The sequence below is a fragment of the Canis lupus genome, chromosome 26, assembly GCF_011100685.1.
Source record: "Canis lupus familiaris isolate Mischka breed German Shepherd chromosome 26, alternate assembly UU_Cfam_GSD_1.0, whole genome shotgun sequence".
Lineage (NCBI taxonomy): Eukaryota > Metazoa > Chordata > Mammalia > Carnivora > Canidae > Canis > Canis lupus.
The window spans coordinates 18,175,259-18,189,694 of NC_049247.1; the positions used below are offsets into that span (position 1 = coordinate 18,175,259).

A 14,436-nucleotide genomic window follows, 5' to 3' on the forward strand; every position below is an offset into this window, starting at 1 on the left:
ATATCAGCATTGCTTCATCCATTATAATAACGTTATCTATTATTCATAATTATATGTTAATAACTTAATATTGTAGTATGGAAGCTGCTAGTGTGTGGGGTGTGAGCAAAGGCAGGCGTGCTTCTGTACCCATCACACTGGCTGCTGGGGGCTCATGGAGGCAACACAAGAGCCAGGAGATTTAAGCGAGCTCCGATCCCTGAATATGCAAAATGGTGAGCACACCTGAGCCAGCCATGGTGTGACATACCGGGTGCACTTTAGAAGGGTCATCGAGCTCCAGCCTGGCCACCACACAGCCTGCTTCCAGCATGGCCCCAGGGCGCTTGATGTACTTCACCTGGCCACTTTCCTGCACGTTCAGAGTCATGATCATCTTCATCACCTGTTTTGCAAAAAGGAGAAATAAGATGAGCCCACTGGGACTGGCTTGTGTATGTGACAGCCAGAGTCACTTAGAACTAGTACTCTGGAGCAGGGACTTGGTCATTTAAATAGAATGATTTGGGGGCACTTGGGTGGGGCAGTTGGTTAAGCACCCAACTCTTGGTTTCAGCTCAAGTCATAATTTCAGGGTTGTGAGCCCCACATTGGGCTTGGTTCTCAGTATGAAGTCTGCTTAAAACTCTCCCTCACTCTCTGCTGAAAGAGAGAATGGAAGAAAGGCTGACTCCTTGGGCAGAGTTCAAGTGTAAAGGATGGAAGGAGCTAGCATTTGCCAGAAGCCTGCAGAGTGCCAGGCTCAATGCTGTTCATGAATTATCTTCATCTGCAAAGCCAGCTAGCAAGGCAGGTGTTTACAGTACCCATTTTACAGACACGGGAACTGATCTTTATTGTAAAGACTCCCTCTTAGGAATACAGTTTTGTTTGTTAAAGATTTTATTTATTTATTCATGAGGATACACAGAGAGGAGAGAGAGAGAGGCAGAGACACAGGCAGAGGGAGAAGCAGGCTCCATGCAGGGAGCCCGACGTGGGACTCGATCCCGGTTCTCCAGGATCACACCCTGGGCTGAAGGTGGCGCTAAACGCTGAGCCACCAGGCTGCCCATGGAATACAGTTAAATTATACTATATGGAGGTGCTTAACACAGACATTCCTAAAATGTGGTGCATTTGGTGACCAGCTCCTTTTTTAAAGACAGTGAGAAAACCCTCTGGGGAATCTTTGGTGACATGAAGAATGTCCTCCTTGTAGGATCGCCAGTCCCTTTAACTGGCCTGAGAGTCTGCATGTGTGGACGTGATGCACCTTGTCACCACGGTGTGGGCTGCAGACAGTCAGCACTGTGCTCCTTTTGCTCAGCGGTTCAGCTTGGGCTCCCAAGACAGGCCGGGGCTGGAACCCCAGCACCCCACCTATCACTCTGTGATCTCCAGCAGGTGCCTTCCTCTCTCTGAGCCTCAGTTTCCCCAACTTTTAAATGGAGAAGAACAACGGCCTCACCTCATACGGCTCTCATAAGGATTGCTCAGGACCCCGGCGCACGGCATTAGGCCAGCAAGTATTAGCTCCTACTGCTACTGTATTTTTTTGGTCATTATCATTATTATTTATCTTGGCAGCATGGAATGGAGCCCAGGTGTGAACCCTAGCCCCGTGGGACCTTGGATTCCTTAGCCTGCCTGGGTCCCATTTCTTCATGTGTAAAATGGGGATCCTATCTGTGCTCATCTCCTGTGATTGCTGGGAAGATGACAGAAGGTAATTACACAAGTAAAATGCCTAGAAGGCACTTGCCACGTGGCAAACACTTTGGCTTACACTTTGTAAATCACCACCATGGTTATTACTAACCTGTTCTTACCTGCTCCTACGGAGGTGTATGTTTTTGAGGTTTTTCCCTTTGGATACTGCAGAGAATGGAGGCTCAACGCCACACACTGGCTCTCTGAGGAACTGGCCAGATGGTGGCCCAGGGGAGAGGTGAGACCCACTGGCTCAGGTGCAGGGGCAATGCAGGATGGCCCTCCCTCGGGAAGTGGGATGGAGGGGAGGCCTGGCTGCAGCCCCACAGCAAGGGCTGGCTCTGCGCTCACCTCCATGTCAGCGTAGCTGCTCCCAGCCTCAACGTGGCCCCCGTCCTCCACCGTGTACTGCATTAGCTTCCCGGCCGAAGGGGCTCTCAGAACCGTAGGATCGTTCTCCTTCTCAAACACACAGGTCTTGTTGCCGATGGTAATACGATAACTGGGAGACAGAAGGGGTGGGTTGGTAGGAGAAGGCCCATCAACCCAGCATGCCCAAGTCTGGCTTTCGACAATGTTTTCCCCTTTCTAAAGGCAGCCTGGAGTGTCACCCTGTGTGTGGTCTTCGGGATTCCACTTGCCCAAATGCTGGCATCTGACAGCACAGAGATACTGGGAATGAATTAGGTGAGCAAATGGTGTGACCTTTTTCTGTCTGAAAACTAGTTTACTGATATAATTCTGAAAGGCACAGAGAGAGCAATCGATATTATCTGATAAATATGTACCAACTTTAAGTCTTCACCTTATAACTGAAATGGGAAGAGTATGCCCGTGGGAGGAGCCTATGATAATCCTGAATATTCCTGGCAGACACAACAAAGCTTAAAAAGGTAATAAAACAGTGCTCTGGCTGGGATGAATCCAGTCTGCCTTCTTCCAAAACTTTCAAGATTGGAAAGAGAGACAACTTCCTAAGCGGAGCTGTTCTAGGCATGGGGCCTCTAGCGCCCCAGCCCCCACTTGGGCTTATCTCTCCTACGCTGGAGGGGAGTGGGTTTGTGCTGCCCATTCAGCTTGGCTGGTCTATGTTGCATTGTATGAGCTCAGTGTGGTCAGATGAATCAGAACAGGAGGGTCTTTGAGTTGATCTCATGATGCCTCCATGCTAAGTGCCTCCAGAACATCCTGCATTTTGCTTATGCAGGTACACAGTGACCTGTCCTGCCACTTCTGCTTGTTTGATGTGTCCTGTTCGCCAATAGGCTCCACGAGTCGTGATCATGGTCTTATCCCAACACCCAGCCCTGTGCCACTGGGCTGCTGCCCTAACTGGATGTAGGTAGACAGCTGCTGCTCTAACCAGATGGCTGCATCTCCTCCAAGCCTGCACTCAGATGGGTGTAGGCACTGCAGCCCAGATTAGGAGCAGCTGACACACTGTTACATGCCTCGCAGGCAATAGAGCCAGAGGGAGTCATGTCCCATTCAGCTCTGAATCCTCTCACATTACTAGAAACAGACCTCCTGGGAACCTTCCCAGTACGTCTGCCAGTTTTGTAATTTCCAATGAAGAGATTAACCTTTCCATGGGCCTCAGAATTTTTTGAAGAAGGTACTTTATCTAAGACCCTTGGGCTACACATAGCTGGCTTTATATTTTATTTATTTGAGAGAAAGAACATGACTGGGGGTGGGAGGGCTCAGAGGGAGAAGCAGACTCCCCCACTAAGCAGGGAGCCTCATGTGGAGCTTGATTCCAGGACCCCCAGGATCACGACCTAAGCCGAAGGCAGATGCCCAACCGACTGAGCCACCCAGGCACCCCAGGCTTTATATTTTTGAGCCCCATGGGAAAGACTGGCTTTGTGTTGCCCCCCCAGACCATGTACCTGTCAAACTCTTCTTTCATGTAGGTGGTATAGCTGTTACCATTATAGGACAGCAGCAAGCCACCGTCACTCAGCCGGTGGGCGTCGATCTCAATGTGACTGTCATTCATGATGAGGATGAACATGGTCAGAGATTGTCGGGCCACCTGCGGGGACAGGCTGTGTCCCTGCCTGAATTCTGGAGGCCTCTGCTTGTCCCTGTGCCCCAGAGCACCACCTCCCCCCAATACCACCACCAGCAAGGGCTAGTGTCCATGATGGGAGTGCCACCCTCAGGCAGCAGAGAGCTCGCAGTCAGTATCCCACACCTGTCCCATGGGGAGGCTCATGGCCATCGGCTACAGTTGTAGTTACAGCCTGGTCATCTCCTGCCAATCACAAGCCCTTCTCATTCCTGTCCCTAAGCATCAGCCCCAAGCAGGGCTGCCCTGAGTAGGATGGAGAAGTGGGGGTTCTCACTGGGGGTGAAGCAGCCCTGGAGACTCCACCAGTGACCAGGACTCTGCCCTCCCCAGGCCCAGCTCTGCCCAGGGGCATACAAGACATTTGGGACACTTGAGAGAGGCACAAGTGGTTCAACCCTGCACTTCAATCTGACACCTAGCCCTGGGTTTAATGTAGGTGCTCTCTCTCAGAATACAAAAACATCCTCAATCTCTAAAATACATTGAAACAAAAGGTAGCAAGAAACAGAAGAATATGTGTTGCAACATTATTCATGGTAACAATAGGACTGAGAAGCAAACTAACTATCCAACAACCTTGTAATGGAATATTCTAGATCTGCACTGTCAAATATGGCAGCCTCTAGCTGGGCTGGCTATTAACATGTAAATTTTTTTTAAAATATTTTATTTATTCACGAGAGACAGAGAGAGGCAGAGACATAGGCAGAGGGAGAACCAGGCTCCCCATGGGGACCCCAAAGGGGCACTCAATCCCAGGACACCGGGATCACAATCTGAGCCAAAGGCAGAGCCTTTGGCAGAGCCACCAGGTGCCCCTTACATGTAAATTAGCTTAACTTAAATAATGTATAAAATTCAGTTCCTCAGTGCTCAGGAGCCACAGGTGGCCATACTGGACAGCAGAGATACAGAACATTTCCATTCCTATGGAAAGTTCCACTGGACACCACATGTGATTAAGAAAGCTTGTTAATAACATGGGAAAACTTTATGCCATGAGAATATCAAAGCAGTAAAAACAGTATTTGCACCATATCAACTTTGTAAAATTAGTAAGGAAAAAAAGAATTAGAAGAGATCTGCTGTAACGTTCATAGGGATTGCCTCCCAGAGTCAAAACACAATGGGTTTGTTCTTCTGATGTTTTATGCTTGTTTGAAATTTTTAAATTTTATACACTAAGCAAATGTCATATTTAAAATTATGCTGGGGGAACGAGGCCCCCAAAATAGCCAAGCATGGAGGGGTAAAGAGAAGTGGTTTGACAGTGTGCCCCCATGGATAACATGCTTGTTTAGCTAAACCCTGAAAACCCCCAAAACTGGAAGTGTAACCTGTGCTCAGTCATCTGAGAAATAAAGTAACAGGCACTGGGTGGCTCAGTGCTTGAACGTCTGCCTTTGGCTCAGATCATGATCCCAGAGTCCTAGGATTTAGTCCCCCATCAGGGTCCCCATGGGAACCTGCTTCTCCTTCTGCCTGTGTCTCTGCCTCTCTCTATGTATCTCTCACAAATAAGTAAAATCTTTTTAAAAAATGAAAAAAATAAAAGTAAGAGGTCATAAAAATTCTGCCTCAAAGGCAGAGGTCATAAAAATTCTGCTTCAAAGCCAGACTCGAGTTCTGTTATCTTTTCCCTCCTGAGAAGGAGGCCTTAGCTTCTTGGGGACACTTTGCCCCCACAGATCACCCTGACCCGGATGCAGGACCTGATCCTGTGCCCACACATCTCAGATACTCTGATATATTCTCTGCTGAACTGACCCTAGATGCCCCAGGAAGGGTAACTGGATACTTCTGACAGAGGACAGCATCCCAAGTAATAATATCCAGGGAAGCCCAAGGAGGCCAGGGACAGATGAGAAAGCCACACATTGATCTTTAGTGCAGAGACACAGGACAGATCTGGCCTCCCAGCCCCTAGAAATGAACCCGCACACTATGCCAGCTCAGCAAAGGTCCTGCTCATGCTCTGTACTGGACTGGATATTGTCCCCACCCCCCTTCTAAATGCACATCCTTCCTGGCACCTCCAAAACAACTCTACATGGAAATAACATCTTTGCAAATGTTAGATGAGGTCATACTGGAGCAGAATGAACCCTAAATGCAGTCTGACTGGTGTTCTTCAGAGCAGACACACAACAAGAAGACAATGCAAACACACGAACACACACACGAACACATACACACACACACACACACACACACACACACACACAGAAAAGGCGGCCATATGAAGCCAGAGGCATAGCTTAGAGGGACAGTCTACAAGCCAGGGAACAGCAAGGACTGCCCCACAACCACCAGGAGCCAGGAAAGCATGAGACAGAGTCTTTCTTGGAGACTTCAAAGAGAACAGGGCCCAACTGACACCTTGATTTTAGATTCTGGCCTCCAGACTTTGAGAGGATCCATTTCTGTATTCTGTAGCCCCAGGACACTAACACATGCTCCACTATACCTTGTGCATATTGCACAAGCCCACATGCTCCAAAACCCAAAGTTGCTCAAGTTTCAAGGGCAGGGACTGCCTGGGGAGTCCCAGGACCCTGGCAGAAGCAAGTCCACTCCAGAAATAAAAACTCCCACCAGCCTCCAGCGCGGAGACAGCCGAAAAACCTGGGGCCTTCACCTTGAGAATGTACTTAACACCTCCATAAATTAATTCCACGTCCACGATGTTAAGCAGAGAAGCTGCAGGAAGGACTTGGCCCCTGAAAGAAAAGACAAACTCGGGGTCAGCTATGGGAAGAACGAGAACTCTAGGGCCACCCCCTGGATTTAAACAAATCACTCAGCTCTTTGCCTTGCCTAAGCACCAACACACCTGGCTGTATTTAAAAAGCTAAATCCAACAAAAAGGCAAGGGATGTGACATTGTTCAGAACTTAAGGAAATAGCACTGGCTGAAAGGTGAGACATTTAAAAAGGGCTTTCCAGGGAGCAAAATCCATAATGCTTTTTCTCAGAAAAATTCCCTCCATGGGAATTGTGCCACATGCTTAGGAAAGAAACTGGCTCATGCGTTGCAACTCTGTAATGATGTGTAAGCATGATAACCACGCCCTAACATCTCTTGTCTTTTTTGTTGTTGCTGTTCATCTCTTTTTAAATTTGTTTTGGTAGTTTCATTTGCCTATCACAGTGTCTCTGGAGGTGATTTCTGCCTCTACCCCAGGACATCTGGCAATGTCTGGAGACATACTTGATGGTCCTGCTCTTGGTGGAGAGAGGGGAGACAGTGTGGACAGAGGGCCAGGGATGCTAACTTCCCACAGTGCATGGGACAGCCCCCTCTTGCAATAAAAAATGAATCAGCTCTAAATGTCAAGGGTCAAAAAAAAAAAAATGTCAAGGGTCATGGGGCTGAGAAACGCTGGCCCATCCTGACAGTGAGCACCTGGCCATTACCTACCCTGCTGCTCCACTTCACTGGTCACATCTGATTAGGCGAGGGTCTGGAAGGAACATTTGCAGAGGTGACCAGTCACCTGCTTTGTTTTTCAAATGCACCTCCTCTCTGAACTCGAGTACCATGACGTACCTTACACAAGTCAGGAGGAATAAGCACACAGCTGTCTGCCCACTGCCTGGAGAATCCCATTCCTGGCGACCTCCTCCAGGGCAGCCCGGGTTCACACATGAGGAATTGCGGAGGCAAGCACATAGGAGGGATTCACTAACTGCCTGCTGGCTGATTATCTGCCTTACTTGCCACTAACGCACATCCCACCAGGGGAAGATAAATGATCTGTGCACTCTACCTTTCCAGCGAGTGTAAGAAATCCGTCATGCAGGTTCTGAACATTGCGTCGGCCACATTCAAGGCTCCGCACACCACCCCGAGCATGATATCCGGCTTCTCAGCCTAGGAAAGACTCTGCATGTCAGGGTCAGTGGGGACCAAGACCATGAGGAGCTGGGGGTGGGGGTAGGGGGTGCTCTGTGAGCCCAAGGGGAGAAGCAGGCAGCTCCCCACCTGCACTTTCTCAGCAATGAGGTGATCCAACCACCCTGTGTCGATATCATTGTTCTGGAAGCTTGCAGTCTCCAGCAGGTTAATGAGATACTCCACGGTGGTCCTGAAGTCACCCCGGATGGACAGTTCCTTCAAAGCCACCACCATGTTCCTTGAGGAGAAAGGCATATGGATTGTTTTCCAAATTAATATATGAGACAACAGAGCCCCCGCGTGGTTCTCAGAGAGCCAGAGTAGCACAGTTGAGAGAGGAGGCTGAGTCCAATGGTCCAGGTTTCAATCTCAGCTCCAGCATGTACTGGTCAGGCAATCTTGGGCAAGTGATTTAACCACTTTAAGCCTCAGTTTCCCCATCTGGAAAATGGGGAAATAACCCTGACTTCACATGGGTGCTTGAGGATTAAAATGAGACAATCCATATAAAGTACACAGTTGCAGATAAATAAGGTCAGCTGCAATGAATATGATTAATTACTGTTATTGTAATTATTATCAACCACTGCCAGTCGCTCTGCCTCTCTCCAGCTGGACCTCTCAAATCCCCGTATCCCAGAGCAGATGCCACCCCCTCGCCATCCAGACAGTGCTCTGCTGGGTATGCATGGAGTGCATTTATGAACGGCCAATACTGCTACCCCACCCAGGTTGTGGCGGTCACCCATCTGCATGTGCTTTATTGGTCACCACCACCCATTTCCCAGAAAATCTCCCCCTAAAGAGGGCTCCAGTCCGAAGGCCTGAACCTCTCACTCCCTATGAAGTCATAGGGAGAGTGTTTTGCACCAGGGAAAGAGGAGGCATTAGAAAAATTCCCTTCCTGGGAGAGGAGAGTTTTAACACCTGTCATGGCATTCCTGCATGCATTGAGCAAGTGTGGCCGAAGGGCAAGAACCACCCCAGCTCAGGGGTGGGGAAATGAAGATGCTCTGAGGTCAAATGAGCACATCAACAGTCTATGGAAGTCAAGTAGGCACTGGAGTCTGCATGTAAGGGTCAAGCTACTGGGCTCAAGGGTGGCCAATTTGTCCCACTTTGCCCAGGACATGCCCAATTTTAGCAGTGAGAAATCTCACATCCTGGGAAGCCCTCAGTCCTGGGGTAACTGGCATAGTCAGTCCCCCTATTAGACTCTGACAATAATAGCAAAAGCTAGAGTGACACCTGGGTGGCTCAGTCAGCTAAGCATCCAATAAGATTTTGGCTCAGGTCATGATCTCAGGGTCGTGAGATCCCTTGTGTTAGGCTCCTCGCTCAGTGGGGAGCCTACTTAAGATTCTCCCTCTCCCTCTGTCCCTCCCCACTTGTTTTCTTTCAAAAAAAAAAAAAAAAAAAAAAAAAACAAAGAAAGCCAGAATTTTCCCTCTGAATTCTGTTGAAGTCCATACTGGTCATTCAGAGCATGGAACAAGCCACAGGCCATTTCCATCAGAGTGGGCTGGACTGGCTGGCCTCCCTCCCCCTTCAAGTTTTCACTCATCATGATTACAATGAATTACATAAAGCCGGCAAAGAAAGCCCAGTTATCAAAATCACCAAACTCAATTTAATTCATGACTTTTTATTATTTAATATATTTTTAAAGATTAAAAAAAAAAACTTTCTTTTTTTAGAGAAAGAGAAAATGAGGGGGTCGGGGGAGACAAAATCCTAACTAGGCTCCATACTCAGCGAGGAACCCTACACAGGGCTTGATTTCATGATCCTGAGATCATGACCTGAGCTGAAATCAAGAATCAGATGCTTAATTGACTGAGCCACCCAGGCACCCCTAAAGATTTTATTTTAAAGTAAGTGCTACACTCACTGTGGGGCTTGAATTTATAATCCCAAGATCAAGAGTCTTGTGCTCAGAGTCCCTGGGTGGCTCAGTCGATTAAGTATCTGCCTTCCATTCAGGTCATGATCTCAGGGTCCCAGGATCAAGCCCATCCTGTTCAGTGGGGAATCTCCTTCTTCCTCCCCTTCTGCCCTTTCTCATGTGTGCTTTCTCTCTCTCAAAATAAACTTAAGAAAGAAAGAGTCGCATCCTCTGCATACTGAGCCATCCAGGCATCCCAATTATAAAGCTTTTTAAACAAAATGTCCACAAAGTCTTTGGGATATTTTCAGTCTAAAGGATAGTTATTCATCCATACAAGAACATTTATTCATGAAGCGAGCTGGTATTTACCTTTTTACACTCAGGACAAGGCAGGAGAAATATAAGATGTGGGTATTTCATGACTCAAGAACCCCTTTGTCAATGTGGGCTTCTCCAGGACCTACTTAGTAGGCTTAAAGATATCACACACACACTTTTCTCTTAAAAACTATGTACTTGGCATCTTTTAAATTTTGATATCCCCTTGAACATTCTTTGGATCTCCTCCAAGTGCAACCTGTAAGGAGCTCAAGACCAAAGGACCATGGCGAGCTCATGAGCTCCTCTGACTTTAATCTCACATACAGGAAGAGGGCAGACCTTGCCCTTGGACTTCAGCAAAGGGCATTTAAGATAAGGTCTGCTCTGTGATTCGCTCCTCTGTCTTCTGAAGTTCTACTGCATCTGAAGCCACAGGCTTTTAGTTTCTGGAAGGAAGGAGGGAAAGAAGGAGGGGAGGAGGGAGATACTAACGAAATGGCCTCTTCCCGGTTCTCTCCCCAGGAGAAGCAGTGACCGAACTGGGAATCAGCAAATTCGTGTAAGCCGCCAGCAGCTGCCACGCTGAAATAACCCCACACATTCTTGCTGCTCCGGAAATTCAGTTCCTGAACTGTTCCAGAGCTTGGCTTAAACCCCTGGAGCCAAGAAAACAAAAGCAAAATGAGAGAAAAAATAAATAAATAACAACCATCACTCCAGATATACTTGCATCAGAATTATATCCTAGGGAAACCCAAGAACCCCCACGACAACCAAAAGCTTAGTGTGATCAATAGAACATTGATATCTCCCACTAGGGGTGAGGGTGTATCTATCTGTGGGCATACCCACATCAGCAAGTCCATGCTCGCATGCAATTTTTATTGTAAAAAAACTACAAAAAAAAAAAAAAAACTACAAAAATAAATAACCAAGTTGGGATGGGGGGGAGAAGGTATGGACACAATATGGGTGAACGTTGTTCACAAGATGGAGCTGAGTGAAGGTACATTCTGATTTTATAAGCTTGACATTGTCAGTCATAAAAAGTTTAAATGAAAGAGGAGTTGGATTTTGAATTCCAGATTATGAACATTCCAGCAGATAAAGAAATTCAATGCTAACACACACCTAATTTGCTATTGGTGGTGGGGGAAGGACCATCCCTCTGAGCATAATTTTGGTAAGAGGGGGTGGACATGGACCCTCTCGCTGGGATTAGGGCTCTTGATGTGTGTAATGGAGGCATCTGTTTTGAGAGATGGAGAATTTCAGGGGCTGGGACTATTTCCACTCTTAATCCTCCATCTTCCCAGGCACCTATAAACAAGCCATCAATCCCCTAAAAAAATTTCCCATTTTCTTTGTCCAGGCCAGAGTCCGTTGTTTGCAGCCAAAGATGCCGAGTTGATACAGTTGACAATTCTTTCATTAAAAAGGGGCTGCGGGGTGACATATCTCTCTCTTACCCTGAGTATCTTGAATGTAATCATTAAACAATTAGGTTGTGGTAGATTATGGAAGCTGTCTGACAATCAACCATAAGTAAGCATGTAAAGTAACAGAGGCCAGCTGGCTGTTTTTTTAAGACACAAAGAACAAGTCGCTAAGGAACTCCTTACATGGGACCAGACTCCATTTATGGGGCAGCAAAGAGTCCAAGGGACCAGAAAACCAAGGACCTGGGTTCTAAACCTGGCTGCTTATCCCAAAGATGGACGTGGCCCATAGGGTCCAACAATGGGGCTCAGTCAGGGCCTAGCAGGTCCCAGGCACAAAGCAATACCCTAACTTCAAAGCTGTAGTACAGGAGAATGCTGCCTAGCAGTGGCACTGTCACGTAAGTGAGCAAGGAGATGCATGAAGGGATCTGCCCGGTACCTGACACATGCTTCCCATCAATGAACTGTGTGCCTTCCCACAGCACGGTGTCCTTTTTTGTACACCAAGAAGCCTGGGCGTCACAACCAAGGCTAACATTCAGGGTCTGCCCCACACCGGGAGACTGGAGATGGCTGGCGTGGGGACCCCTACCACTTGCCTCATCAGGGTTCTCACTGGTGATTCTGGCTGCGATGACATGGCCTCGGGCGAGCGGAGGATTGGCAGGAGTGTCAAATGAAATGGGTGTCACCCCCCATGGCGACTCTCCGTACAGAAGCCGGATATCTTTCAGCCGGTGCAGTGGCACTCCCATGGCAATCTGAAATGGAGAAATCCACCCAATGACTATCAGTCCCATGAGCACCCAAACACCAAACACATGGCTAGATACCATAGAAGAAGAAGTGCAGGGAATGATTTCAGGTGTACTGAGTACCTACTCATCAGGCAACACCATGAGACAGAGTGGCAGGAGAAGCAAAGCTAGAATAAGACACAAGGTTTGACTCCGCCCCCGCCAGGGAGCAAACAGTGTCCCTGGGAAAAGAAACAACTTTTGGAAAACCTCACATGACAAGAAAATGCTCACATCAAAGAAAAGTCACAGATTCTTGGTGGCGTGGAAGGTGAGGAGTGACAGTGTCTGGCTGCAGAGGTTTTAATAGGACTCAGACAGCTGGTCCTGAGGGATGAGAATAAAATTCCAGATGCCTGCTTAACCAAGTGATCAGATTTAACCTTCTTTGCCTTTCTGATGTGACTTGCTAAGGAACCCCCGCTGCCTGTGTGATGACTTGCCAAAATGTTTCAGGGACTCTCACCAGGAAGAGTTCCTCACCAAACTGAGGAAATTTCTGCCTGAACTCTTCACAAATGCCAGCATTGAGAACAGAAAACTACACCTGAGGAGAGGTTCCAGATGAGAGACTCAAAAGTCATGACAATGAAACGGAATGTGAAGTCTTAGAATGGACCCTGGATTTGATTTATTTTGTTTCATCTTATCTTTTTAAATTTTATTTATTTATTCATGAAAGACAGAGAGAGAGAGAGGCAGAGACATAGGCAGAGGGAGAAGCAGCCTTCCTTTGGGGGAGCCTGATGTGGAACTCGATCCCAGGACCCTGGGACCATGATCTGAGCCAAAGGTCGATGCTCAACCACTGAGCCACCCAGATGCCCTGAACCCTGCATTTTAAAAACAAACAAAAACAGTAGTAAATGGATAGTATTGGGACAATGGCAAAAATTTTAATGTGGTATTAGATTTTCTATATTTTAAAATTTTTATACTTCTAATTACAGATAGATGCATGGTGGCATCAGTACTTTATCTCCTGAGTATCATCATTTTATTATGGTATTGTGCCAGAATGATCTCATTTTTTCTTCTTTTTTTTTCTTTTTTTTTTTTTCTTTTTTTTGAGAATGATCTTATTCTTGGGAGGTCCTTTGACTCAAGTATTTAGAAGCAAAGTACCACAAAGGTTCACATCAAGACATCTCTCAAAAAGTTAAGCCAAAAAATTATACCAACACAAACAGAACACGAATGTGTCCGAGTCTAATGACTGGTGGGTCAAGGCATAGGGGGTAGATGAGAAGTGTACTATCCTTGTAATATTCCTGAAATTTTGCAAACTAAAATAAAAAAAGAAAAGAAAGAAAAAGACAAAATAGAAAACAGAATAAAAATGCTGATGGAGGAAGGAAGGAAGGAAGGAGGGAGGGAGGGAGGGAGGGAGGGAGGGAAGGAAGGAAGGAAGGAAGGAAGGAAGGAAGGAAGGAAGGAAGGAAGGAAGGAAGGAAGGAAGGAAGGAAGGAAGGAAACATAAGACATATATTTTAAAAATTAGAGTTCCTGTTAGTGCAGAAGTTCCTAACTCTGGGTCCTGAGTTCTCAATGGGGGTGATACTGACCCTCAAGGAGGCAAATATCTGCTCTTGGGTATTAAACTATCTTACTCTTTGTATGTATAAGTCACAGATATATCTACAATAAAAACATATACAGTATATCTGTGGTATTAAAATTTCCTAAAGGGAGAGATTAGAGTGGGGGGAGGGGAAGTATCCAAAAAAGCTCCTTAGAGGGCGGTAATGAGAAAAAGGTTGAGCGAATGGCCATTAGGTGTCTGGGAATGGCCATTAGAGGATCCACGAAACCCCCCTGCATACTGTATAATTTTTTTTCCCCAGGGAGAAATTCAATGGGCTTTTGCCCATTTCTCAAAGGGATACACAGCCCAACAAAGGTGACCAACCACTTCATAGCCTGTGTAGTTCCCAGTGCTACTCACACAACAAAACACTCACTCCCCAGGGAAAGCCAGCCAAGAGAGGGGCAGGAAGGTCTCATATGAGCAGGATAGGGACCCCATCCTGGGTGGAAGAAACCCCAAGGCTCTGGGTCCATTTCCTTGCCTGTAGCTGGGCGGCCGGCAGGTTGACATCAGCAATCATTTCCGTGCAGGGATGTTCCACCTGCAGGCGGGGATTCAGCTCCAAGAAGTGAAAGCTGCCGTCCTGGCTGTAGAGATACTCCACCGTCCCTGCGCTCACGTAGCCCACAGTCTTGGCCAGGCAGACAGCACACTGTAAAGACACAGAGCCTGAAGGGTTTCCAGTGGTTTTCTTGGATCGTCTTAATGGTGGCTTATTAGCACCCCAACCAAA

The 14,436-nt window shown here is 47.2% G+C and overlaps 1 protein-coding gene across 5 annotated transcripts in view; it reads right to left on the reverse strand.

Annotated features, from left to right (window-relative positions):
• Window positions 1-14,436, reverse strand: part of ACACB (acetyl-CoA carboxylase beta) — a 131,926-nt gene that overhangs the window by 58,412 nt on the left and 59,078 nt on the right. For all 5 annotated transcript variants that reach the window (XM_038575404.1, XM_038575405.1, XM_038575406.1 and 2 more), the window contains 9 exons: window positions 14,185-14,355; window positions 11,918-12,079; window positions 10,369-10,532; window positions 7,755-7,905; window positions 7,540-7,643; window positions 6,408-6,489; window positions 3,585-3,730; window positions 2,044-2,194; window positions 251-385 (listed from right to left, as the gene is read on the reverse strand). In XM_038575404.1, coding sequence (XP_038431332.1) covers window positions 251-385; window positions 2,044-2,194; window positions 3,585-3,730; window positions 6,408-6,489; window positions 7,540-7,643; window positions 7,755-7,905; window positions 10,369-10,532; window positions 11,918-12,079; window positions 14,185-14,355 — 1,266 coding nt within the window. The remainder of the gene's footprint in view (window positions 1-250; window positions 386-2,043; window positions 2,195-3,584; window positions 3,731-6,407; window positions 6,490-7,539; window positions 7,644-7,754; window positions 7,906-10,368; window positions 10,533-11,917; window positions 12,080-14,184; window positions 14,356-14,436) is intronic.